General features: G+C 38.7%; 1 protein-coding gene across 2 annotated transcripts; it reads left to right on the forward strand.

Moving 5' to 3' along the window:
• The first annotated feature begins 3,188 nt into the window (after positions 1 to 3,188).
• On the forward strand, positions 3,189 to 27,312 carry FHL5 (four and a half LIM domains 5). 2 transcript variants are annotated; one of them, XM_032105100.1, is made up of 7 exons: positions 3,199 to 3,282; positions 15,135 to 15,201; positions 15,277 to 15,458; positions 17,620 to 17,794; positions 20,007 to 20,176; positions 23,378 to 23,564; positions 24,773 to 27,312. In XM_032105100.1, the coding sequence occupies exons 3-7, from the start codon at positions 15,300 to 15,302 to the stop codon at positions 24,922 to 24,924; spliced, it is 843 nt and encodes a 280-aa protein (XP_031960991.1). In that variant the 5' UTR covers positions 3,199 to 3,282; positions 15,135 to 15,201; positions 15,277 to 15,299; the 3' UTR covers positions 24,925 to 27,312. The 2 variants fall into 2 exon arrangements, with proteins under 2 accessions (XP_031960990.1, XP_031960991.1); XM_032105099.1 differs by lacking the exon at positions 15,135 to 15,201 and having other exon boundaries at positions 3,189 to 3,282.

The following is a 27,312-nucleotide window of genomic DNA, read 5'->3' on the forward strand; positions in this document are numbered from 1 at the left end:
TTACAGCCTATTTTATAAGAAGGATTAAAAAAATAGATTCCTTGAAGTAGATAGTGGAAGCACTGCAGTTCAGAGGTATCTTCTGACTACTAACAGAATTCAAGGAGATGTGGTTGGAAAAACTCTCCCAGGTATTTTTTGTTGATTTGGAAATTCAGTCTTTGGTTTATGATACAGAAGTGTATCTTTCAAAAGAGAAAGAAAAGGAATTTTGCTAATTGACAGGTATTTCCTCTCCCTAGGAGGAATGTATGTGGGAGGAAGCGTAATCTTGTCTTACAAATCAGAGGTGCAGTTCACAAATCAAAAATGCCCTTTGGAATATCTAGGGAAATGAAAGGCACTACAAAGTGTACAAATGAACTGTTTTACTCTGGTTTCAAGTGTTAATTGTTAGCCTCTCATGGCCTTCACTTACAGTGTCTAAACACCCCCATTCTATTTAGACTCATAAACTGACATGTATAGATGCATGTATGTACCTATACACGAGCACTGACAAATGTTCTTTTCATAACCTTGTTTGCTGCTGCTCTCAGATGGGAATGGGTGCATTAGCCATAGGTAGAGTAATACCTGTCTCAGCAACAGCCTTGCCTTCCCTTCATTTTAAGTGGCAAAAGATGACTTTTGTAGTTGGTTATTTGCAGATCTGCTGGAAATAAGCAAATTGTTGCTCTGTTAGAACTTTGAACTCTTGTTTCACAGCTGCTTAGAAAAATTTGGCACAGGTTTCTAAATAATATCACTGGGTTTTGTTGTCTGCATGAATCCAAGAGCTTGTTCAGATAAAACTGCAGTAGTTCTGTTCTCTCTGTAGGCTCACGAGTAAGGCTACTCAAGCAGGGGTTTGTTCCTTGAATGTTTTTCCTAGTAAGTAACAGTAGGCCAAGAAAATGGAAAATTCTACAAATCTGGGTAGATTGGGGTTTCTTGTTTAAGAGGAAGTTTAGTACCCTTGGAGATGACAGAAGAGTGACTGTAATGGGTCAGACTGAAGGTCAGTGTAGCCCAGTATTGTGTCTCCAGCAGAGGCCAAAAGTGGACGCTTAGAGAGGAATATAAGAACAAGGCATATAGTATTTCTCCTTTGAGTGCTTTCTGAGCCTCCAAATCCATGCTGCCCAAACTTTTTGAACAACAATTGTACTTTATTATAGATACTCTCCGCTAGCCCAAATAACAGAACATATTCAGTAAATGCCAAATGTATTTTGTCAGGAAAACAAGTTCTTTCTTTAGGAATTGCTAAGGAGTGCCATCTCTTTGAGGTTTTGTTTTTTGAAAAATGAATATTCTAAATTGGAAAGAGTAACTTGAGTAGTTTAAAGAGAACCACCATTTGCTTGATGAATTTCCCAAACCCTCAACATGAAGAGGAAGGTAGGTCAAGACAGGTCGTATCGGGGGACAGCTAAAATAAAGCTTCCTGCTTTATGTTTCAGGAAGTTCTGGAAGAAATGCGAGAGCTGCAAGATAAATCATCAAACTGATTGTCTGAAGAAACAACAGAACTTTTGTTGACCTCCTCATTTGTACTTAATTTGTACTTGTTGGGAAAAACCCTGATTCTGTTCTATATGTTTCTCTGGGCCTCTCTTCTGCTGATGCAGAATTATCCCTGCTGAGACAAATTTGAGTCTTTGAAGCATAAGGAAAGTGATGTGCTGTAGGACGTGTCTGAACTTCTCATCCTTCATGGAAAGAACATATTGTATTAGAAATACTTCTAAGTGTCATTAGCTCTTTCAACAGATCTGCTTGGGAAATACTTCTGTCTTGATCTGATTTATGAACTTGAAAATGTACTTGGTTAAGAACTATGCTATCAGTTTTTTCTTTCTGGAAGTAAAGACAAGAGAAAACTATTCCCCATTCTCATTCTAGACTCAAATTCACACCTAACTCATACTCTCTCTCCTCAATCTGCTAAAATCACAGGCTTGAAATGAAAGGTGCTTGGTATAAATAAAGCTTATAACACAAATAAAAATAGGGAAAAGATCAATCTTGTTTAAGTAATGATTAAGTGTCTGGAGAAGTTTTACAAGACCACAAGCAGAGATAATCAGTTCTTGGCAGTAGTAGTCAGAGGCTCTGTCTTAACTGTGAGACGCTATCTAGACACAGATAACCTCCAGCACATGTCCAGATTTGGCAATTTTACCAAAGTACTCAGATAACGTAATACATATTTAAACCATTCAGACATTTCCTTCTTTCGTCTATCTGTGATACAAAACAGCTCCCCCCCACGTGACGTTATAGACCTAGTGATTCAGATCTATTGGCTCTTGGTTGTGGAAAAATCTGCCTGGAGGTCAGTCGTGGTTCATACCGCAAGCAGCCATCCTTTCTCCACTCTGCCTAGCTGCAGTCTGCTTTTTTAAATGAACACAAAATCCTTACTTTCAGCTGCATTTGATTAAGGGTCTGCATAGAGTCTTATGCAAAGTGTAAGGACTTCTGAATGTGTTGTGCCTACAGGAGCCTGTCTGTGAAAGCTGGCCCCAGTTGGGTCCAAGCAGAAGGTAGAGGTGGCTGTGTTTCAAAGGCCGGAACAGGGAAATACTGAGAGAGAGCCTAGAGGAGTCCATTGCTGCCACTCTGATGATGGTAATCCTGTGAGAACACCTTCCCACCTGCTGGAAGAGCAGCAAATTGTCACAGCCCAGAAACTGCTTAAGAAGCATCAGAACTTCTGAGTTCTGCTGTATCCCTGAACATCTTTCATTAAACTGGAGGAGGTTTTTCCCTGCCCTCCCATTTCCTGTACACAATAATCAGACTTTTAGTAGTTGCAATTCTTCTTTTTCTTTTCTGATCTACAAGCCCATATGAGGTCTTTTGAATTCATTATGCATGAACCAGTATGTATCTGAGGATGAAAAGTGTTCCATCTTACTTTCTTTTTTACTTTGCACTGAACAGTTTTGTTTTTTAACAGAAATGCCTTCTTCCTTTTGAAAACTCTCAGAAATATGTTCCTTTAACAACCTCCTACATTGTATGTATTTGCAATTTGTAAACACAGTATGTCAAAGAATGATTTGATTCAGTGGTGAGGCAGCCAGATATTTGCATGTCATAAGGTCTAAGGGAAACAAACTGACCCTCAGCCTTCCCTGATCCAGGCAGAGTCTGATGGGACCCTCAAATAGCTCTGGCAAAGTGTTCTGTTTCTTTTGGACTTCATGACTGCTTGTTTCTGTGAAGACGCATAATTATTTCTTCTTTTATTTTGCTGCACAAGTTACCAAGAGAAGCAGCTTAAAACCAAATGTGAGTATTGAGGCTCTTTTCTGTTATTCCTTTATCTGATAATCTTTAAACGTGTTAGTATAGAAGGTACTTAATTTAATATTTTGAGCAAGTATGCAGGAAGTTTTTCCTCGCACACAAAACTGCTAAATAAATTAGATGCAGAATTCCAAATATATAATACTTTTATAATTTTTTGTTCCTAAAGAGATACCACACTTAATAATTTAAAATATTTTTTTATTCATTCTTTTCATTGAATTGGCTCACCTACTAATTTGCAGAAAGATTGTTTGAGGTTTCCTTTGTAAAGAGATGAGGATGAGTTTTGTTTACTCCAAAGAACCATCCAACAAAATATGCATATGCTGTTTCCCATGACATTTTTATCTCCTAGCAAGCTTTCATAGCTATTTGCTTTTGCAAGAAGAATTTCTAGATAGTACCTTTTCTGTAAAGTCACTTGTTTGTAGCGTAAGTAATTTTAACAGCTAACGTGGATTATTCTTGATTTTGGAAGTAAAACCAGTTTCCAAGCTGATTTTTATGAAAAGTCAAAATATTGCTGTAAACAACAAATATCATCTCCCGATTCTCCCTCCATAAGACACTTTGTGTTATCTTTCAGCTATCATATTTTTAGGATCATAATTTTGTTTAGAATTTACATTTAGAAATCAAGTTTCAGATGCCTTTTTTTAATTTGTGTTAATTTTTTTCTTCTCTTTGTGCAACAACTTGTTATTTCTACAGTAACAGAAGAAACTGTCATGTATTTATTATATTAACATTATATCGGATTGCTGATGTAATTTTCCCATGTAATTTTACTGCAGGATCAGGAGTCACTTTGACTCAAAGGTGTTTCTTTGGTAGAAACTTGAGATGTTACTAACTAACTTGCAGGGTAAGAGAAAAATGAATTCAAAAGCTGCTTGAAATAGATTCTGATGTATGGTGTCTCCAAGTTATTTGCAAGCAGTCATAATTTATAAAGCACATATTTTTGGGCTGACATGGTAAGACATATGTTCCGTCAGTTCTGTACCAGTAATCCCAGCTTTCTTCATTTATTTTCCCTACTGGAGTTTTTTCTCGAAAGAGCAGTTAAAAACTTTTAGTATTGCCTAACCATGGACAGACAGAAATAAATATTTTAACCAGCATGCTTCCAACCATCAAGCCCAAAATCAGAGGGTGAAATTCCAAACCTGTTGGAAGGAGCAGCCCTCCTGCTGACTCAAGCTCTAGGTGCCATCAAGGCTTTTAGATTGCCTGGGGAGTAAATCTGAGCTGAGTTTTTCTGCACACTTCCCTGCCAATTTAGGATAAAATGATCCTCATAAATTAATCATTTCTAGTTCAACTGCTCTATTAAAATCTCTAGAGCCCTAAGTTTGGAAGTTGGTGCAGTGAAATGCTGCTGATGCTCCACTTGGGCTTCTGGGAACGAGGCATGTAGCTCTTACGAGAAAGGAGGCTGTGAGCTCCTTGTTTCATACATTTGTGTTTTCCTGTAAAATGGCAGAGGGATCAAATAAGGACAGTTTTGTGGAAACATGCAAACATGACTCCAAGAAAACAAGTTTATAAAACCCCCTGACATAAAATTCCGTAGCAGAGATAAAGTGAAGGACAAGATTTGCAAAGGGAAGCTATGCTGCCTTAGTTCCTTCATAATGATGGCTAAATTTGGTTTCTGCTAGATCACCCTGGAGAGGAATTTATATCTGTTCTTTAGCAAAAAAAGTGCCTTGCTCATTAGCCTGAGCAGGTTTAGGTTAATTTCTCTGAGTATTCCCATTCTCTGTTGCCATGTGGTACAATCGTCCTTTATTGTTCCCCTTTCTTAGACTAAGAGTTTTCTTTGATTCTACTTCATCCATGCTAGTATGCTACTTTTCTTCCCAGCTATGGCTGCCTTTGAATCTGAGTTTGTTCAAGGTCCATGTAAAAGGACTGGTTAATTCTTACACAGCACAGTGTGGGTAATGGATCTGAACAGGCTGTCCTAGCTGGTTGCTGGCCTCACACTTAAGAGACTTTATCAGTCAGAAAAATACTAATCTTCCTGTAATGTGTCTTTGTACATAGGTAGCAGAATTGATAGCAAGAATGCCCAAGTGCTAGAGCATGGTATAGTTGTGGACAGAACATTTTGCTTAAGAATATTCATCATAACTTCAGAGTCATAAAGGACAATTGCAAAGTAAGCAACTGGAACATTTTATTACTTTGGCTAAATTTGGAAGTGCTTTCCACCTCTAGCACTGGGAGTTGACCAGTTGGCAACGTTGGTACAGTGCTTTTAACAAGCCTGGGCCAGTGCTGTGGATACAGCCTGATGAGAAGACCCATCGAATGGACCTTGAGGAAGTCAATTACTTTCCTTTGACAAGTATTGATTTTTTCTGTTGACAAGTATCTCACAAATGTGTTTTAGCATTACTTTATTACTGTTGTTAGAAAAGCATTCTGGAACCTTTGAAAGGAAGGCTGTAAAATACCTCAGAGATTTAGGTTTTCGTTCTATCTATCAGAAGCCCGTAATAGTATTAGGCTTAAACATGCTTATTGAGCTCAGTCTTGCTCAAGAGAGCTCTTCAAGTTTCAAATTCAGCCATATCATGATTCATTTGTGTATTAAAACATGCAAAACTGTGGCATAATTAGATTTCTAAAAGTCTAATTTGCATGGGGAAAAGTGTTTAGAGTAAAAACTATTTCATGCTGGTCTTCTAATTGTCAATGTTTAGTTTGATGCTTCAAAATTGAAGAGCATTGAGAAATATTTCAAATTAAAAGCTCAAAACAGTTTGGGTTTGTTGGATTTTTTAAAATACAGTAGCAGAATTCTTAATTTGTTTAATTACTTGCTTGGACTTTTTACTGAAAACTTTTAATAAATTTTACATAAATTAGCAAGAAAGCCTTGGATTGTATTTGTTCCTTGGTGCAGCTTCTGCTGCTGTGTTCCACTCTCCCCCTCCTTAGACCAACCTTTTTCACCACAGCTGGTCAGAGTTATGGTCTCTGAGCACCATCCTCTACCAAAACCAGTCAGTTCCATTCTAGATTTGCAAAGATGGTTGTTGCTATAATCTTCACATCATCACTTGAATAAATCCACGTCACCAGACTTTACTGGTATCAGTGGACTCATTGTTCCACAATATCCTTGAGTTAAATTACATGCTCCTAAAATGTTCTTAAAAGTTAGAAAGGAATTTCTTCATTCTTACCAAATTTCATCCAGCATTCTAAGATTCAGTGATGAGTTTTATTTGTCTGAATCAAATATTGACTGTCTTGGGTGTTCAGATAAACTTCAGCCTTAATTTTTCATCAATCAGAAAAGGTCAACCCTACACTGGAACCAATTTTCAGATATTGTGTATTTATAATCATAGAAATAAATTCATTCTCAAAGTCATAGTGCCAAAAAAAAAAAAAAAAAAAAGAGACTTTTTCATATCACGGCATTACAAAAATCCCAGAAGGGCAGTTACTGAAGGGTCAGTAACCTCACATCGCAATAAAGAAAGACAGAATACCATGGTCTGCTGATTTTAAATCATGACCACTTTTAGACTATTTTAAATAGAAAGAAAATGTTTAATGTGTGGTGCAGAGACTTTCGGGCTTAAGGGAAATGTTAGGATACCCAGTCACATAATTATTCCACAGATTTCATCTCCCAAGTAGGCAGAACAGGTAATGTAAGAGTCATGAAGACTTCAAGTAGGTGGCAAATGTCACTGGCAGGAACCCAGGGCTGAATTTCTGTAAGGACTGGTCAATGTTGCTGCCACAGGATGTGAGGATTCAAGTTAAAACTGAGTCAATGCCATGTTATCCCCTATCTTGTTTGACAGCACATTATCTACTCAACTGCTCAAGACTCAAGAGGTCTTAATTAACATTTTTTGCCTGCTTAATGGATGATGCACAAAGCCACATATTTAAAGTAAACAGCAAAAAAAGGAAAACCACCAGCATTTTTTTTCTATATTTGTCCTAGTGACACTGTTATTTTTCCTCCCTGGTAAAGGACAAAGAGCCAAAGACCTCCACTCCCTGCTCTTTCTACCAGCCCCACTGCTAAAAGGGTTCTCTTAAAAAGGTTCACTGCCTTCAAAATTCCTTTCATGAGATCTCTTCTAAAACTGTTTTCACACTGTGAGTTCATATATCCTTTGGCTGGGCTAGAACAATATGTGCTGGATAACTATCAACAGTGAATATAGGACATGATGTAAAAGAATGTGTATATCTGAATGTTTGGGGTTTTTTTCCTCCAGCCCAAAAGCCAGAAGCCTGTCCTTAATGCACCTATGTAGTTAAACTAATAAGGTTTTCCTGTCCACAATCTGTTTAAAGCACCCAGGGCAGAAAATAAAAGCAAGAAAACCCCTGCTATAATTCCATAGCATTGGTGATATGCATACACGGCCGAATTGTACTGTTTTGTAACTGCAGCCTTGGTGCAGATGCTGGGACTTCATAAGCAAATTGTGCATAGCACTCCCCGATAGGTGAGAGCACACCAACCCTAAAATCCAGAATTAAACCCTAATCCAGAAAATATTAAATCACCTAATTTGACATCCTTGAATTGAGAGTAATTATTCAGCTACATGAATTTGAATACAGATACCAGTGTTCTAAGTGATCTGTTCTAAGAGAAGACATAGCAGGTGGCCAGGTAACACTTAGAGGGAAGCAGAAGGAAGTCAAATAAATCTGTTGAAGAATACCCACAGTATATTTTCATGTTGCTTTTTTGTTGTGAGCTCTCCTAGAAACCTTTCTAAATGCCACCTGTCTCAGTTATATCATATAACCAGTTAATTACTGTAAAAATGATAGAATACTAAGAGTGAAACTTCTTTCAGATTTTCTTCACCAGATTAGATGCTTCATGGTCTGTCTACCTAGCAGATGCAATATATGAATATGTATTTTAATATGCTTCTGTTGTTATAATTGTATCTCTGTGTTCCGAAAACAGTGCAACTGCAGAGGATCATTAATGCTAAATATCATACCCATACCTACTGTGTTAATTGTAATCAAAAATCCAGAGTCCATCGGTAGAGATCAAGCTGTTTCTAGCTCTGCTCAATGTTTCTGCTGACTTCTTCTCTCCTTGTTGCCCAGAGAACTTGTGGATGTTCCATCCCTGAAAGTGCTTAAGGCCAGGCTGGATGGGGCTCTGAGCAGCCTGGTCTAGTGGGAGGTGTCCCTGTCCATGGCAGGGGGGTTGGAAGTAGATGATCTTTAAAGTCCCGTCCAACCCAAACCATTCCAACCCAAACCATACTTGATCCTGCCTCTTGGAATTGCCCACCTTGAAATCTGTTTTCCCTTGGGAAGGATTGGAGACTGACACAGCAGTGGTTACTCCAAATATCTCACACATAAGGCAAAGACATTTGCAGTGCTACATTTGCAGTGGGCAGCATTTCTTAGACTGTACAGCAGTGGCTTTACAAACAATGATTCCTGTTGGTGCAATGAGCAGCCCCGGGCCTGTCTGCAGAGCCACATCATCCCTGTTTTCAGACATGAGCTTGATAAGAAGGTGGCAGTCAAGCCTGATGGAGCACTGCAAGCAGCAAAACTGGCCCACAGAACAGTTGGCCTACAAATCAAAATACCTGGGAACAATGATAATTGAAGTAGGGATCTTACATACAGGTACTACTGACAGTAGCCTTTGCTTTTATTAAGCTGTGATGCCATCTGACTCATCACAACCTCTTAACAAGGCTGAGATAGAAAATTTTAGGTTTGGTTCATTTTGATAAGGTGTCATACTTTTATTAAAAGAGTGCTGTGGTTCGGTTTATATTTTTCCTCAGAAAACTAGGTCAGGTTGGCATAGCACAGCTGGAGAGAAGAGGAAAAGCCACTGCAGCAGATGCTTTATTATCACTTGGGGGGTTTACGTTTGGGTTTGAGGGGAGCAAGTTTGTTTTTTTTTTAAATAGGGTAATGAAAATTCTTTCCAATTTTAGCTTGTTGCTAACAATGCTGCTGCTGATGATCTTTTTATTTTTGCTCATTTTGTTTCTTAAAGCAGTTCTAATTAGGTCACAGGCTTTACAATAACCCATCTAGACAAAGTTGTGCTGTACAGTCACTTGTAGTTTTTTGGGTTTTTTTTAAAAAAGGATTGTAATTCATGTGATGCACTCATTCTCACACAACAGAGTACTCTTCATCCACCTTGCTGTTCCTGAAATAAAATGTAAGGACAGGGAAATCTCGTCTCTACAGCTGAAGCATCTGCAAAAACAAGAAATTGCGTATTTTTTCATTAAAACCTTACAGTCAGCATCAGCATTCCCTATTGAAGTTCTGTTACTTCCTGTTAGTGGCAAGATGGTTTGTTTTATGACCTGTTAGCACTTCACTCACAGGTATCATTTCTTATCGCTGCTGTTTTTCCCGGGAAAGCTTTCAGTCCCAAAGGCAGGCTTGTGTCACTTTCAGGGAGGTGTGTCCCTGCCCGGTGGTGTCAGTGAATGGCTGAGATGCTGCTGTTTGCTTGGGGGACTTCTGCCCGGCTGTGCAGGCATTTTGTGCAGATGCTGTTCTAGCAGAGATGGTTCCAAAGCATCCTCTGATGCTGCTGCCTACCAGCATCTGAAGGGGCCGACTGGGAAGCTGAAGAGGGACTCTTCATCATGTACTGTAGTGATAGGACAAGGAGTAATGGGAACCAACTGAAAGATGGGAAATTCATGTTAGACATTAGGAAGAAATTCCTAACTGTGAGGGTGGTTAGGTACTGGAATAGGTTGAAGAGAGAAATTATGGATGCCCCATATCTGGAAGTTTTCACAGCCAGATTGGATGGGGCATTGAGCAACCTGGTCTAGTGGGACATGTCCCTGCCCATGGCATTGGAGTTGGAACCAGATGATCTTTAAGGTCCCTTCCAACCCTTAGAATTCTATGACTCTATGATTTGCACAATAGGGATGAACTCAGTGGTGGAAGTGTCAGATCAGGACTTCAGCGCATGTCTTCATTTGTAACTTCCATTTTCTGTTTATTTAAATGCTTTTTGAAGTATCATTCATGATTCCTTAATCATGGATTGTAGATGAGTGTGGAGGCAGGAAAGTGGACAGTACAAAATAGGTGTAAAGAATAATGGAGAAGACTTTGCATTCACTGCTGTGACTGTGATCAGTTCTATACTTTTAAAAATCACACTTTTATATTATCTTTGAAAGTATCTTTCAAATTCTGTGCTCCAAAGTTATGGATAGCAAGGCTCTAGAGCACACCTTCAGCTTCAAGAATGTGAATATTTCAGCTGACAGCAATTGCATTACTCACACGTTTAGACTAAGTGCATGTCCAGCTTTGATGGGGTCTCACAACAAGGCATCTACAGGAGACCTGTGTTGTTGTTATGAGAACGGCCCCACTCCTGTTCTAACACCCATAAGAGAATACTGAGGTTTTGTGGAGACTTTTACCCTCCCTCTTTTGTCTTTCAGCAGTGATAAACTTTTCTGTGGTCCATCAAAGAATCACCTTGCAACTCCCCTTGCTGAACCTCATGAGCCCCCTCTCACCCCACTTCTCCAGTTCCAGTGAGGTCCCTCTGGATAACAGCACACCCATGTGGTGTATCATCCTCTCCTGCTGGTGTGGTGTCATCTGCCAGTTTGCTGTGGGTGCCACTCTGACCCATCTAACTCACCAGTCAATTTCAGTATTCTTCATCATATGAGCCTTTTGTAACAGATGCAATCCTCAAACCTGTCTTATGGTTCAGTTTGGGAAGTACAACTAAGAATACTGACAGGATTTTACATTAAAAGTTACAAAAATGCACAGCTGAATTATTTCATCACTTCATTTTATTCCATACATTTGACAGTAGTCAGAAAAGAATGAGCTCCATAATGACACAGGAAGAAACTCTGGCTCTACCAGACTATGTGAAAACTTGTAAAAAATGTGGGTAAGAATTATTTAAAAAAAAAAAAAGGGAAGAATTTAGATGACTACACCATTTGAATTTGCATGGTGTAAACAAAGCAGACAGTAATACCAATTAAGGAAAAAATTACAGAATTCCTGAGATGCTTTCTCCCCTAGTTAAGCCACAACTCTTGTCCTTTTTGCTTGTAGTCATGGGGTGTGTGAACACAGTACAATTCAGTATGAATTACCAGATCAACCTCTAAAATACCTGCTTTGCCATGACACCTCAACAGTATGACTTGTGTACCATGGAGCAGGATAGTCGGATTGTTACAGCTGTGTCCCAGTTGGCATCCATCCTGGCTGCTGAAAGGAGAATTTCATCAGTGAGAGCTCTGCATTCACTCAGGTGCTTCCAGGACCTGATGCTGTGTTGCTGTACTGTGCCACAGAGATTAGACAGCTCAAAGTTAACATCTGTGTCTTCTTTTCTGTAGGTACTTGGTTTGACTTGGTCTGTAATATATACCCCTAGTTCCTATTGCTTCTCTAGCCATTTTTAAAAAAGCAAACAGAACCCTTAATATATGTAAATGCATGAGACAAAAATAGAAATAGGGAAAATGAAGTCAGCAAATTCATGCAAATATGCCAAATCACATTAGAAGGTAAAAACATATACTTACTTGAAAATGAACAAGAGGCTAGGGAAGCTTGCAGGGGTGTCCTACTCATAATAGATCAAATTGTTTTTCTTATCCTTCAGTGTTGTTCCAAGGAATTTTTTTCCCACCATTTTTCTTTCTTTATGTCTCTCTGAGAAAGAGCCTTGTTCCAATAACTGTATGTTCTTAAAGAAAAAGATTATGAAGTTCAAAGGCTGGTATGTTTAGATTGGGAAATAGTCCATTAGAATTGCCATGAAGTGAAAGATAGAATATTTTTACCTGTATGCACATATCTGCATCCGTATGTATATATTAATTCCTTTCTGAGTAGTATGAATGTTTCTGGGCTTTTTATTCTTATATTATGTGAGGGAGATTAACATATATTTATAGAAAACATCAAGATAAATAATTTAGATATATTAACCTTGTGGCTGTGCTTTTTAGCTCCAGAGAGAAAACAAGTCCATGAAATTGCTGCATTCTCAAATCTGACCCCAGGGACTCCAGTTACAATATTCTCATATCTTTGGCAACATCTCTCTGCACCTCCTTGGGATATTCTTAACACTACAAATGATACCACGTATCCCTGCCTACTAGGTACATAAAAATCAACAGTATTTAGCTTCCAATTTAAAATGTTCCAATTTAAATAGTAAAATCTTCTTTTCCCAAGGAATGGCAGTCTTTCCCTGTGCCTAGGACTCAAGTTAGCAGCTGGAATGCTCGAGTCAGCGTTTCATTCCATGAGAGTGAATAACACCAGATCTCCAGAGATTTCTTAACTGACCTTCAAAACACAAAGTCTCGCTTCCAGCAAACTTAAAGTAAACATATTTCTCTAGAGATTAGGATCAAAGCACAAGAAAAACATTCTACTTAACTGCGTGGTGCTCGTACCACTACTTATTTATTGGAGCAAGGATAAGTGGTGATGGGAGAGATCAGATTCACCTTTTTTGTTGCATTTTCTAATTGTAAAAGTAGTTCTCAAAGGTTACCCAGACCTTTGCCTAAAGATTTGCAAAAATCTTCATTATTTTGCATACCATTGCTGCTTCATTCCCAAACATGGTCCTTAATGATGATTCATGGCCAAACTCTGAAGAATTTCTGAAGAAAACCCTTGGGCAACTTGAGCATTTTACTAGAGGAGCAGCCCAAAGACACCCTCAGGCTTTGACTCTGTTCTTGGGGCCGCTTTTTTAAAGTTCTCAAGCAACAACTCTCATCTGTAGAACAGGATTAATAGCACTTCACTCCCATATCCATATAAGGCTTCAGGAGTATAATTACATTGCAAATTCAGAAGTTCTGAACTATTACAGTAGTGAGTCTTGTTTGTGCACACAACCTGGGCTTCCTGGAACAGACTGACTTCCTAGGGGAAAAAAGCAATAATCAAGAGAACCACATTTTAAAGAAAATTACTTGGTATGCAGAGTTTTTGATAAACTAAAAACTTGATTGACATTCATTAGAACGAAAAATCAGAGATGTTTCTGCTGGTATAGGAAGCTATTTGTTGGTGAGCTTTGTGCAACAAAAAAGCACTGTAAGTAACAAAACTCTATATGCATGTCCTGTTTGGATTTTGCTGTTGCCACTTTTAGGCTGAGATGAAACTCTTTCAGGAAGCAGGAGTACTGATCCAGCAAGGAGGAGATTAGAAAGGTGGTTCACTCAGGGTTATCCTCCGAGGCAGTTCACACCTTTAATTCCCACTGAAAAAAAAGAAAAGAAAATTCCTCTGAAAGCCAGTTTCAAGCCTGTCCTGTGACCTTGAATATAGAGCACAGTTAACCACAAACACTCCTTGATTGTGTCCTTAGACACCAGTTTTTACTTCTTCCCTGATATAGAACAACATGCGCAAAACTTAACCTTGACTTTGGTCGTGACTGTGATTGTGCAGTAAATGCACTGAGCTCTGCTTGGTATTTATATGTCATGTTCTGTAAATGTGCAAGCTGATGGATGTAATTTTCTCATATAAATGGGTTTATTTGTTACACCTTCAAATCTCTGTTAGATCTTAAGGAAATGGAAGTCCAGGCTTAAGCCCTGTTATATTATTTTTCCAAGGGTATCACATAAAACTCATCATGGGTAAGCACTCCCTCGAATCTTGTCGTCTGTATGCTCTTCCTTACTCTCAGGCACTGCATTGGTTAAGATAACTAATTTGCACTGTTATTCAAAGTGAAAAAATTTCAGCTGCCCAAAGTCACTGACATGTAAATATTTTAGGAGACCTTCCCCGGTTGTTTTCAACTCCTCTGAGTTCAATGAAGAGTGCAATCCAATGAGTCCAGCAGATGTTTTTGGGGTTGCTTCACTGAACTTTCTGGTTTCTGCTTCCTTCATTTCCAAGAATCAAGACCCAATTTTAGCAAAGTGGTGATGATCCAATCAGCAACAAGAAGACTGAAATGAGTCTTCATCTCCAAAATCCTTAAAACATTCAGTATTGCAGATCTATAAGCAGCTGAGGTTTGGATGCTTGTCCAAGCGTCTTTAGCCTGAAAAACTGAAGGATGGGAAATTCATACAACTGGCTCTCAATAGATTTGTGGTATTTCCTGCACTTGTCTGGCACGGAAATATAAACTATCTCACATTATTTTGGTACTGCCAACATGGAATCTGGCAATAAAGAAATATGTAAGAATAAACAATCTTTTCCAATAACAACAAGGGAAACTTTCTTTGAGTTATGATTTTGTTTGTCTTATGATTTTGTTTATTTTTCTTTATACTTTACTCTTTTGCTATCCAGGGGTATTTGTGTGACCTTACATTGCCACCAAATACTAGCACCACAGTTGGGATAATGTAAAAACCAGTCATATATCCTGGAGTCCCTTGTCTTCCTTCTGTTTGTTCAGGTAGATGTGGGGGTATTTTGAAAAGAAAGGAAAAAGCAGAAAGACAGGAGTATCAAGAGAAAGCCAGGAACACGCCATGAAGTGTCTGCCTCTTCTCTTTGGCCTTTTAACTCTGCAGTTGGTTTAATTTTTGAATTATTGCTTCTATCTCCATTACGTTATTACTGGATGATCCATGTCTCAGAATCCAGTACATAATGCTCATAATGCCAGCAGTTGTGCATAGAGAATGTGAAGATGGCCTCATTTTCAGGTGTCTGACTTGAAACGGTGCTAGAATAAGCTGAAGCAGCCCTCTTGCTCCCCATCATGTAGGTAATACAGTACTCAGTATATGTTGTTAAAGGCCACCCTTTTATTGTAGAACAACCCAGCATTGAGAAATCCAGGGCACTGCAAATGACCAGGAAATGCCTGTCTAACTTTCACAGGTAATGCAGCATTACTTATTATTTGAGCAAGCAAATGGTCATGCACTGAATTACCTGATTTTTCCATCTTTGCAGATCACCTGGAGGGCCCCAGCAGGATGACCAGCAGTCACACAGACTGTCATTTCTGCCTTCAGTCTCTCCGTGGCAGGAAATACGCACTAAGAGAAGAAAATGCTTACTGTGTTCCGTGTTATGACAGCCTGTATGCCAACCCCTGCGAAGAGTGCAAGCAACCCATTGAGTGTAACTCCAAGGTAAAGATACAGCTTACACTTTTTGTTCTTTGTTAAATTATACACAAATCCAATTTCTTTAATGGCAGATTCCATATCCACCCCTCTGTGTATCCCTGTATTGCTGAAGAGACCTAAGCATGGCTGTTGTACATCCACACGTACAGCAGAGTGAAACAGTGCTATTTTCCCGGAATAGGAAAGCTCTGGGACCAAAGATGAGGAAATCTGCATATGCATATACCCCAAGCATACAGCAAGGCCTTGGTGTGTGGACATCAGCTAGGCTCCATCCTTCACCTCCAGTCACTCACTGGCTGTAGAGGCTGCACAATGTTGGAGGGGTGATAGGGTGGCTGGTGTAATTCAGTGTATCAGGTTGGATGACACCTTGGAATTTCTGAGAGATGTTCATCGAAAAATGACACACAGATGTCAAGCTGAGAAGACAACATGTTTATTATTTGCATATTCTCTCTTTTGGAAATGAAGTATTTTTTAATTCCTACTTAATGCCATGCTTACCTTGCTCATCTCAGAGATGGCATATTAGTGGCAGTTTTTCTAACCTTGTCTTTCCTTTCACCTCTCCATTTTTTACACTATTAATTAATAATTCAAATTCCTCTGTGGTCTGACAGAGTTGCTAATACCCCATACTTCAATTTAGAGCACATACACTTGACTTTGAATTTTAAGTTCAGTTGAAACCCATCAAAAAGCATTTGTTTTGCCAAGCTCAGTGTGCAGTGCTCACCTTCTCCCCATGCTCTCTTTGCCTATGTTCCTTAGAAATAAAAGGACAGGAAGTTATTAAAATAAACCTCTTGGAAGGCTTCCCCAGCCCAGCACTTCAAAGCACATTGTCTGAGTACAGGAATCATCCAAGGAAAACGCTGATTTGGATGAAGACACTCCTCAAACTCTCATTAGCATTTTACTCACAGCAACATTGAACATGTACCACCAGTCAGATTCACCAGGAGAACAAATGCTTTGAGTTCACTTCATTTCACTTTTAAAATCAAAAATTAAATAAGTGACAGGATTACCATTGTTGAAGATTGTAAACAAAAAGCCGTGTCTTTGGACTGAGTGGAAGGAAGAAATGGGAGAAAAAAGCAGAGGTGATAAGAAAGGAGTGGACCCAGATAGACACATCTAGAAAAGCGGCACACAGAGATCTACAGCTGATTGTCTCACCTCTGCCAGGGGCTAGAGCTTGGTTTTCTTCCTCTCCTCCTCACCCAATCTTTGCTTCAGGCTGCTGTGGGCTGACAGCCTGGTTCCTGCAAGGTTCAGAATGCCAACCAATGGAAATTAAAATGGTAAGTGCTCAGCAGCTCTCAAAATGAAGCATGGTATTTCTTTCTTTTTTAGCACTTTAAAAGGTGGAGACTTGATAAAGGAGAACAAAGCAATTGGATTTGTGCCCTTTTGTGCTTCTTATAAAAGAGACCTGGAAGGCTCTGGTTGATTTTTTTAAGGTGGGACGGTTTTTTGGAGGTGCATTTTTCCCTTGCTTTTTTAACTGTGGAAAAATTAAATCTGCTCTTTGGTCATTTTTGAATTCTTAGCCAGGATCTCATACACATACTGTTAGTTCTTTCATCCCCTAAGCCCGCTGAGTCTTAAACAAACATTATTTCTACCAAGTTTTCGGGGGGATTGATATCAGATGTAAACAAAAGCAATTATTTTTTTAATCTTCCTAATAATCATTTTGTCCTCAATGAGATTTTAATTGCTTGTTTTCTGCAATAACTTAGCATTATGTCATGCCAGCTGGAAGAAGAAGTAGTAACATTGAAAATACATAAGGTTCACTTCAAATTCTATAGAGTAAGGGCTTCCTCTACAGTGGTCTGCGCACATTAAAAACATTGATCCCTTCTTTCCCCTCAAAAGACAACTGTAATATATGACATGATTCTTCCAATGAAAACATACCTCTATGTTACATAAGGAAGGCCCACTGTATCTGCCGAAGCACCTCCTAAAGGCCTCTGGAAGAGATCTACACAACAGTGTGACATTGAGTACCTACACCTTTCCTGAGCACACCTCTGGTTGGACCCACCACTGCAATGCTCTCCATTTTTCATTTTAGTTCTCGAAGGACCTGAAGGATTAAAACACCGTAAAGAAATGTTTACCTTAACATGATCCTTCTTTCTTCAAGGATCTGGCCTACAAAGGCCGCCACTGGCATGAGGGGTGCTTCAGGTGTGCCAAGTGCCATCGCTCACTTGTGGAGAAACCATTTGCTGCCAAGGATGAGGTCTTGCTGTGTACTGAATGTTACTCTGATGAGTATTCATCCAAGTGTTTTCACTGCCAGAAGACCATTATGCCAGGTAAGACAACAGGGATCCTTTGGTGAAAAATGGAACTACATTTTTAATTATGACCAGTTCCTAGAATAACCAAGCTACAAGGTCCTTGACTTTCAGAACATCTTTGAGGTGACTACTCTTTGTTAGTGTGTAGCACTCTCCCGGCAGTAAGGAGAGGGCAGGCACACTTCTGATCTATCATCACTGACAGGTCTTATGAATCCTTATAAAAATATTAAGAGTTCAATGCATGGTAAAGTGTGTTCATGTGACATCCTTGATTCTGTTGCAGTTCTTAGGAAGCATATCCCGCTGTGAGCATAGGTAGACAAACTGAGCTATTGTGAGCAGGAGTGCCAGATTAGACAAGTCATCTGCATGACTTCCACACTGACCAGACCCAGTGCTTGTGTTCGTTATAGTATTGCTTTCACTCAGAAATATTTCTTATTTAAATTTACAAAACATGACAATTTGCCTTCAAATCATTAGCAGCGTTTTTACTAAAATGAATAAAAGTCCATTTTACAATATTTTCCATGTTTACAATAGGCTTACCTCCTGCCTTTAGCAACCTTTATAATTCTGCGCTTTCCACTAAACTGCTTCTCAGCTGTTCAGGACATGCTCTAGACTTTCCATTGCCACCACATCAGTGAAGCTCATACAGCAGAGTGATTACCCAAAAGCTGCCTCTTCATAGGCATCTGAGAGAAGCCACAGCACCACTTGTGGCAAAAGGAAGCTGCTCGCTTAGGAAAGTAGGTCCCTAACTTTTGGAACAGAGAATATCAGTAAATTCGGCAGTAACATTGGAATTTATTTTTCAGTATATCTTAATGCCAAACAGTAAGGTCCAGGCTGTGCAAAATTATTGTCTTACTATTGATACTAGATTACTCATGTTGCATTCAACCTGTAACACTGATTTGTATTTTTACAGTTTGTTTCCTTTTCATTACAAGTAAAATCTGCATTAGTGGAAAAAAATATTGTAAAAATATAGTTGCGTTCATTTTAAGGATTATAAACTGCTTAAAAGTTGTCAAATAGGCACACCTTACCAGATGTGATCAAGAAAGTACCAGAATACACTCAGGTTTGCATTATTACCTTCTGGTGTATATCCATGCTGCATGTTTTGTGACAGAGTCTAAATCCTTGCAGCAAGTGCCTGAAGGTGTGAGAAACAGTGCAACAGTGGCATGGGAATGCCAGCCAGTCTCTGTATCATTAACTTCCGTCTCATCAGCTTGCTAGCTCTGTGTTGACAAGACCCAGTTGTGAAAGACAGTGAAGCTAGCCTTCTGATCACTGGGAAGAAGCTGCAAACTTTTCATGTCTAAATACAGCCAGTAGTTTCTCCACTGGCCCCACAGTTCAGGAAACAGGTACAGTGGGATTAATCGGTTGTAGCAGCCACCCTCTTCTTCATGTGGAAAGGATGGTAAAGCACCTTGCACCTCTCTGTGCAGTCTGATGCTACCTACAGGTAAGAAGTTATGATGGAGATCCACTGGAAAAATTGTTCTCAGACATATGTGCATATCTTAGACTTTTGCTTCTACATCAAGATAGAACACCTGTACACAGAGACAAAAGCTCTGAAACTCCTCTGACAAACATTTAACTGAGAAACTTTCTGTCCTTGTGCTGTATCAAAAGCATCTAGTTAAACATGATAAAAAGAATTGTTGATCTAGGTCAGAAATGATGAGCTATAAGAGAAAGGCAGTGTAATGTGCTGTATCACAGAAAAAACATTTGGAAAGTTGCCAATTTAAGCTGATTAAGATAAATAATGCAAATAAGGAGCCTTAGTTTAAGGAAGACAGAAGACAGAACAATAATAAATGTACTAAACCTCCAACAAATGAATCTCTAATTTATAAAAGTGCTATGTACCTGAACATTATCACTGAGTTGGCTGGCTGGAGAGAAACTGAGCAACTGGAGCATAACCACAAAGAAGAAACCCGAAAGGATTCATATAAGAGCAGACTCTAAAAATCACAGCTTAGGCAATTCAGCACATCTTTTGCCAGATGGTTATATGGCACTGAATGTGTTCTTGAAACTTCAAGTGCATCCTTAGAAGCTTAAATTGAAGATAAGTGTTTTCTTGGGTAATCTAATACTGAGATAGAAGGTTCAAAACAAGAGCATTCCCAGCATTTAAAACTTACATTACAGCACCATATCTGAGGGGATTGTTCACTTCGGTTTTTTTCAGGTTCACGTAAAATGGAATTTAAGGGAAGTTCCTGGCATGAATCCTGTTTCGTTTGCCAGTATTGTCGACAACCATTGGGAACAAAACCATTAATCACCAAAGACAATGAGAATTACTGTGTGCCCTGTTTTGAGAAGCAATTTGCTCACCATTGCTATGCTTGCAAAAAGGTAATTAAACATACAATGCAAAAATTGCCCTAATGAGACAATATTGCTCATGAGGGAAAGGCCTGGATCATGTGAAATGTCTGCCAGAGTAAGAGCAGAGTCTTCCTTTTGACATTAGGCGCTGAAAGCAAACTGCAACAGTGTCTGCTGTCCACTCTAGTTAATATTAATCTAAGACTGATTATATCTGAAATACACTTATTTACCAAAACAAGTGCTTTGGGCTTCTTTAGTTATTGATTGTGTTTTTTAGCAAAGGTTAAATGGAAAGTTATGTAAAACCCTTCTTTCCTGAAAATCTCTGATTTTGCCTTGGTAGACACGGCTCTTTTTCCATAATTTTTCAGATACATTCATATGCATAATTAGCCGCCTAAACTGAGCAAATAATCCACAATCTTGGCTAATTTTTTTTGAAATGTATCAGGCACTTGGTAGATTAATTAACATTCAATTGTGATAACACTAGTCAAGAGTCCCACTGCTTCAATACATGATCGTACTAGAAAGCTTGGTTTGATTTCTTTTTTCCCCCAAGTACAGATAAATCAGTTCTTCCGTCCCTTGATTTCTCATGTTCTAAAATTGCCTCTGGTTGATGAAAATGCACAAAGCATCATACTATTCTAGTGTGATACTGTACTCTAGGGAAATGTTTTAAGCTGTTTTTTATGGCAGAATTTTACTTTTTGTTTAATACCTGCATCATTCTGAAAGGAGTTTTTCTTTTTCTCTTCATCAAATAACTTATAATCTTCTGTAGTTATTTAATGTTTACCTGTAAACCTCTACCTCTAGCAAAAAGTTTTAATTTAAGGAAAAGATGTTGCCTATTTTGTTCTTCAGTAGTTAAACTTTAGAAAGTACTTTTATATATTCCCATGTCTCTACATCTAGCCTTTTATTTGTATTAAATGAGCTCACGGCAATTATAGTAATTATGCTCAATGGTTATTAGAGGCTGTAGTGGTTTGGTTCAAAATATCCATTACTTACTTATTTCCCTTTTGTGAAATAAGAATTAGGAGAAAGCAAAGCAGGCACAAAACTTAAAATAATATAAAGAATTTTATTAACAGACCTAGAAGAAAAAAAGTCAGACTAAACCTTCATAACATTTTATCTCCCCCCACCTTTCTCCCTTCTCCCACTGACAGGGTAAAAAGACAACCCTTGAGATGTTCAGTCAGTTTACCACTTCCATAATAACTTTTTTTCAGTTCACTTAGGGAGAGGAGTCTCTCTTGCTCATGCTATGGAGACATCTCCACAAGAAGTTCTCTCATGGCTTCAATGTCACAGTGAGACAGCCACCCGGGTTGGTTCTCTGCTCTCATCATGTGAGAGTCCTTTCCCCCGACCTACAGCTTTCCCCACAACTGCTTTCGAGGGTCCAATCTTGAGCTAATGGGGTACCATTTTAAGGATGCGCTCTTCAGAAGCAAAGGTTCTCTTCACCTATCTCTGGGAGCATCTTCATCTCTAGGAATAGAGGCCCTCCTCCTCCCCTGGGAGTAAGAGTCCTCATCACTTTCATCTCTAGGAACAGAGGTCTTCTCCTTCCTTGGGAGCAAGGGTCCTCATCAAATTATAGCTGCTGTCATTTGCTTATTTCAGCACAAGTACTTTTGCTCCCAATTACAGCTACAGTCGTTTGCTTATTTCAGCACAGATACTTTGCCGGGCAGCAGGGCAGCGGCCCCAGGCGAGGCGGGGAGGCTGCGGATGGAACAGGGCTGCGCCATGGCCGACCCGGCCGGGTTGAGCAAGGCCTGGCCCAGCCCTGCTGGGCTGCCTGCAGGCCCCCCCCCCAGTTACCTGTCCAAAATCCGGAAGGCAAGGGGGCTTTCCCAGGCTCTGTTAGTTCTTAAATGTGGATCACAGAGGTGTGTCAAGCTTCTTAAGGGGCTTAAAAAGTTGCCAATATTCAAACTAGCCAGGTGATAGGTTCTGTTAGGTCATAGAGGAAGCTGTAAGCACCTCTTTGCAAGAGAATCACTTCCGTGGCTGATGGAGCCCTCTTTACTAAAAACCCAGACTACAATAAACCATGACAGAGGCATTGATGTTAGCAGCACCTACATGAAATAATCAGGATTTGCTTCTTAAAAATTCTAGGAATGCAGAGTCCCTCTATATGATAGCTAAAACCCTTTTATTTCTGAAACTTGCATCAATTCCCATACATGAGAATTGAGCCCAAAGTGATTAAATTGGCAAACTGAATCTTGAGTTTTGTGCCAGCGATTTTGAGATTTTAATGAAAAAGCAAACATAACTACAAAGTAGTCCAAAACTGGAAAGTTACAGGGATCAGGAATTATTTAAATCTCTTTATTGCTTGACATGACCCGGTACTATTCTTTATTTTCCTGAAACTGTATTCCCTGGGGAAATTTGATGATACTACTATTTTTACTTAAGTTTGTCCAACTTTTTCTCCTGCTGTTCTGACAGCATTAGTTCATTCATTCATTCATTCATTCATTCCCTGTCATGCATGTGACTTGATAGTAGAAACACTGTCTTACAGCTCATCTTTGTAGAAATTTCTCTGTACAGTCTCTTACAACTTCTGTGAAACCGGCTCTCTACCACACATAAGAGAGCCATAGAAAAACTAGAAATTTCCCTTTTCAGAAATAACCAATGCAGAGCTGTGAGTGTATTGCTGGCAAGGAGAAGTTGATGACACTGATAAACAGGATTTTTTTTTCTTCTTCTGACCATGGAGATCTCCTTTCTGTTTTACTTCTGTTTCTTTACTGCCTTTTTTCCTATTTAAAATACTGTTGCTGTTGAGAGACAGCAAAATACTGGTTGGAGATTAACTTTTATCTCAACATCAGTTCTCTCACTCACTGCTTATCACTGAGAATTTCTCTTCTGAGAGCATGCCTGATTCTAAACATTTATCTACCATATAATACAAAAATTTCATTAAAAGATAACATGTTTATTACAAATTATAAGGTTTTACTGTGATAGAAAATTGAGAATAACAAACAAGCAGCATGTTGGACCCAACTCCAGGTAGTTAAATGGATAATCCAGATGAAAAAAAGTTGATGTGACCACACTCTCTTCTCTTGTGCACATGGGAAGAGAGAAAGCAAGTGGAGGTACTTATGAAGGATTAGACAATCCTTCGTGATTCACACCTTTGTTCTTTTGCTCTGTCCTTGTTTGTCAATACATTAGGTTATAACTTCTGGAGGAGTGATCTACCATGACCAGTCTTGGCACAAAGAGTGCTTTGTGTGTGCTGGGTGTAAAACCCAGCTGTCTGGACAAAGATTCATTTCCAAAGATGAGTATCCATACTGTGTAGACTGTTTCAGCAGATTTTATGCTAAGAAGTGTGCTATTTGCAAGAAACCTATTACAGGTGAGTCTCATCTTCTAGAGAGGGCCAGACAGCAATGAATCATCATTCTTCTCTCAGAGAAGATTTTCACTTTAGAAAAAAACTTTTCAAATACTCCAATCAGAATGAAAGACTTAAGGACTTAACTACCAAAGAGACTCTCTGTGTGTCACTTGTCCTGTATGTTGCTAGAACATACTGATCATACATGCTCCTAACGGATGAGAAGTTGTTTTATGTGCCCGAAGGAGTTCCTCCATTGTTGGATTTAGACCTTTCTGTAGTAAAATTCCTCCTTAAGAATATAAAAAATGGCATTTTTTTGTTCTTCCCATGACAGTAAACACAAGTCCCTCTGTGATATCGTCAGGTTTTTTTTAAATGCAAATGTGATCAAACTGAACATAGATTAACTGCCTGCTGGTAAGGCACACCTGTCAAATTAAAAAGCTTGCCAAATGCAACATAGCTCTATTGAATGCATCCTTGTATACTTATATGTGACTTCTAATTAGACATGTATGTCACTGATCTATGATAGTTGAAGTTTTCTGAGAGCATTTGTTGGTGTTCTGCATTTTAATCCTATTATGTGTGGAGTCAACTGTTGAAAAGTACTGCCTGATTCTTACAGGTCCATGCTGCATATATCAGTGGACAAAGAAATTGATGAATACCCAATCACATGCACATGATTTAAAAAAAAAACAAACTACAAACAACAAAAAAACAACACCAAAACTATCCAAATCCCCCCAAACCTCAAGATTTTATTTCAGATTCTTCTGCTAGGAATCCCATGATCTAGTAATTTCCAAAAGAATCCATTTGAAGAAAATTAGGTGGAAATTATTAAATTTCATTCTGTGTTGTATAGAAACTATATGTTTCAACATATTGCAAATAAATTTCATGACAGTTTCTTGGGAAGATCAGTAAACCTGAATGGACATTCTGATAAACCCACTGTGTTCAGATCTCAATGGGATATGCAAGCAAGCGACTTGTGTCTTTGCTTGAAATATTTCTCACTGCATTAATTTTAAAGTTATTTTTCAATTCAGCCAACAAAGAATATTTCCGAATCCAAATATGGATTTTTGTTCATTTGTTTGTTTGCTGTATGAATGATGACCTGATCACACACCAAAAAGTCATCTGTTGCATTACTGAACAATGTCCAGAAATACTGGATTCAGATCTTCTTTTTTTTTCACACTCTCTTTCAGCTCTCGGAGGTGCCAAATACATCTCATTTGAGGAACGTCAGTGGCATGGGGAATGCTTTAACTGTGCAAAATGTTTTGTCTCCCTGGTGGGCCAGGAATTCCTCACTCGGCAGGATGACATCCTTTGCTACGAATGTGGCTCTGCTTCATAGTTTCGAGGAAAGCTGTGAAGCTGCTTTATTCTCACTCTGTAACTATGTAGTTCACTGCTCTGCTGTAAGAAAACCATATAAAAGATATTACAATTTTTTAGTCATTCAAGTAACTTTCCTTCAGCAGTTTAACTCTGTCATAGTTCTCAGCTGCTTATAAGCAAAAATTAAACAACTGCCCCATTCTGGTTAATAAAATGATGCAGAAAAGGTTTGTATATATTTTAAGTCTAACTCCAAAATGTTTTCCTTGTAACACACTGCACTCTGCAGTTAGAAGCTTAAAAATTCATCTTTTATCATCTCTGAACCAAGGAGGATTGTGAAAAGTCTGTTTGGCATATGAATAATGATGAGGCATTAGCACTGATTCACCTTGGCATGGAAAGCTGAGCAGAAGCATTTTTCTATTGGATCATAACATTCAAGAACACCTTGTAAATATTATATTCTTCCATACTTCAGGCAAAAAAAAGATGCTGAAAAAACAGGTAGAAATTGTGAGTAGGAGGTGCTTTCACACTGAGGAGCACGGAGACAGAGAGCCCCATTCCAAGGGCCAATTAAAGGGAAAAAGGTCACTTTCCTCTCCTTACTGGGATTGCTACCCAAAGAAGTCATCCAAAATACTATGGCACAGGTTCTTTCCCAAAACTGGCTAACTGTACTTAATTTTTTAGGTATAGCTGCTGTAGAACATAAATAAACCCATATTTTCAGCTACTGCAAAACGTAAGGATTGCCCAAGATTGAATAGTGCTGATGTACATTTTCCCATAACTAATATGCCTTAAGACTGTTTCCATTGTCTTTGCTATACCTTCAAATACAGGCCTAAAATATATTTTTTAATATTTGATGCAAGATCCAACTCATACTGGTCCCTTTAACCTTGTACTTTCCTCCATTGAAAACCGCTTTGCCAGCAATTGAAGCCCTGTTAAGGGCCTCACCTGCTTGGTCTTTGATTCACAGATCATCCCTCTGCTTGTAAATTCCTGCTTGTGGACTGTAGGCTGTAAACTCACCAGAACCAATTCCTGATTCATTTCACCATTAGCCACACGGGTTTTTTAACAGTATGTCAAGAATTAGTAATGTTGTCATTGCAATCTAGGCAGCTTCTGCTTGCAGTACAAGCTCTTAGTTTCTAGGTAGCCGGCATTTATATCTGCTTGCTGACCTCCAGCACCTAAATGTCTACTATTAAAGGTCATCTAGAGCTGAGTTACAAACATCTATCTTCTTCCTTCTTCCACACTGTGTCTTACAGTGGCCTGGTTCATGTACTGGGCCATTGTGGATGGAGCAGTGATGTTAGGAATGGCAGGTTCTGCTCTGTTCAACAGAGTTTGAGTCCTCATCTTGCATGTCTTTAAGTCATTCTTTAGACTCTGACCTTGAGTGCATAGAGTTATTTGGCTGACTTGAGTAGCCTTTATTCATACTGAAGACAGCCATTACTTTAGGCAGGAAAGCAAAAAAAAAAAAAAAGAATATGTGTGCATGGCTAAGCCAGGGCAAAAGTGCAGTGGCGTAAAATCAATACGGATAATGACTGACCAATGAGTACATAGAACTCTGTTGTCCAGTCAATAAAATATTGATCTTTTGCTCTATGTGGTGTTAATTTTTGGTTTTCATTTTCTTCTTTCATGGCAGCTTTTATTGCAGTCTAGAGTTTGATTAGTTTATGTTTTTCATTTTATCCCAGCTGCTTTCTTTTCTATTTACACATCTCCCATGGCTGAGACAGGTTCTTGATAAAGCTTAGATTCCCATAAATAGAAATATATTTCATTGTCTTATACGTATAAATGTATAAATATATATATATATAAACACACAGACATAGTGGTTCACAGTTATGTATGATGTTTTAAAAATTTGCACTGAGCTATCAGAAATTAGTAAATGTTAATGCTCTTAAATTTTTTTATTAAAATGATGAATCACCATACTCAAGCTTGCCTGTGGGGTGTATCTTTTGCTTGTTTGTGTGAAATAACATTTCACGCAAGCAAACAAACACATTGCAAGAATGTGGTTTGGGCCCTTTATTCAGTCTCCTCTGAAGAATCTTCCAGCTTAATTACAAATTGACGCAGGAATTACCAGACCGCCTCCTAAGACATGACAGAGTCACAGGTCAAGACACACTGATCATTATATTCCCAGTCTTCCAGCCTTAACATTTATGAAAATGAAATTCTTCTCTGACTCATCAACTAATTATATTTTTAGAAATACCAGCTGAATTATTTATTTCTTCTGCAGTAAATACACTAGAGTCAAATCTGAAACTGTGCATTTTCACTTCAGAATAATTGTAAGAAATATATGTGATTTCTACAAATTGTCTGAATAAAAGTTATGTTAGATATCAAA

This window comes from Corvus moneduloides, chromosome 3 (genome assembly GCF_009650955.1).
Source record: "Corvus moneduloides isolate bCorMon1 chromosome 3, bCorMon1.pri, whole genome shotgun sequence".
Lineage (NCBI taxonomy): Eukaryota > Metazoa > Chordata > Aves > Passeriformes > Corvidae > Corvus > Corvus moneduloides.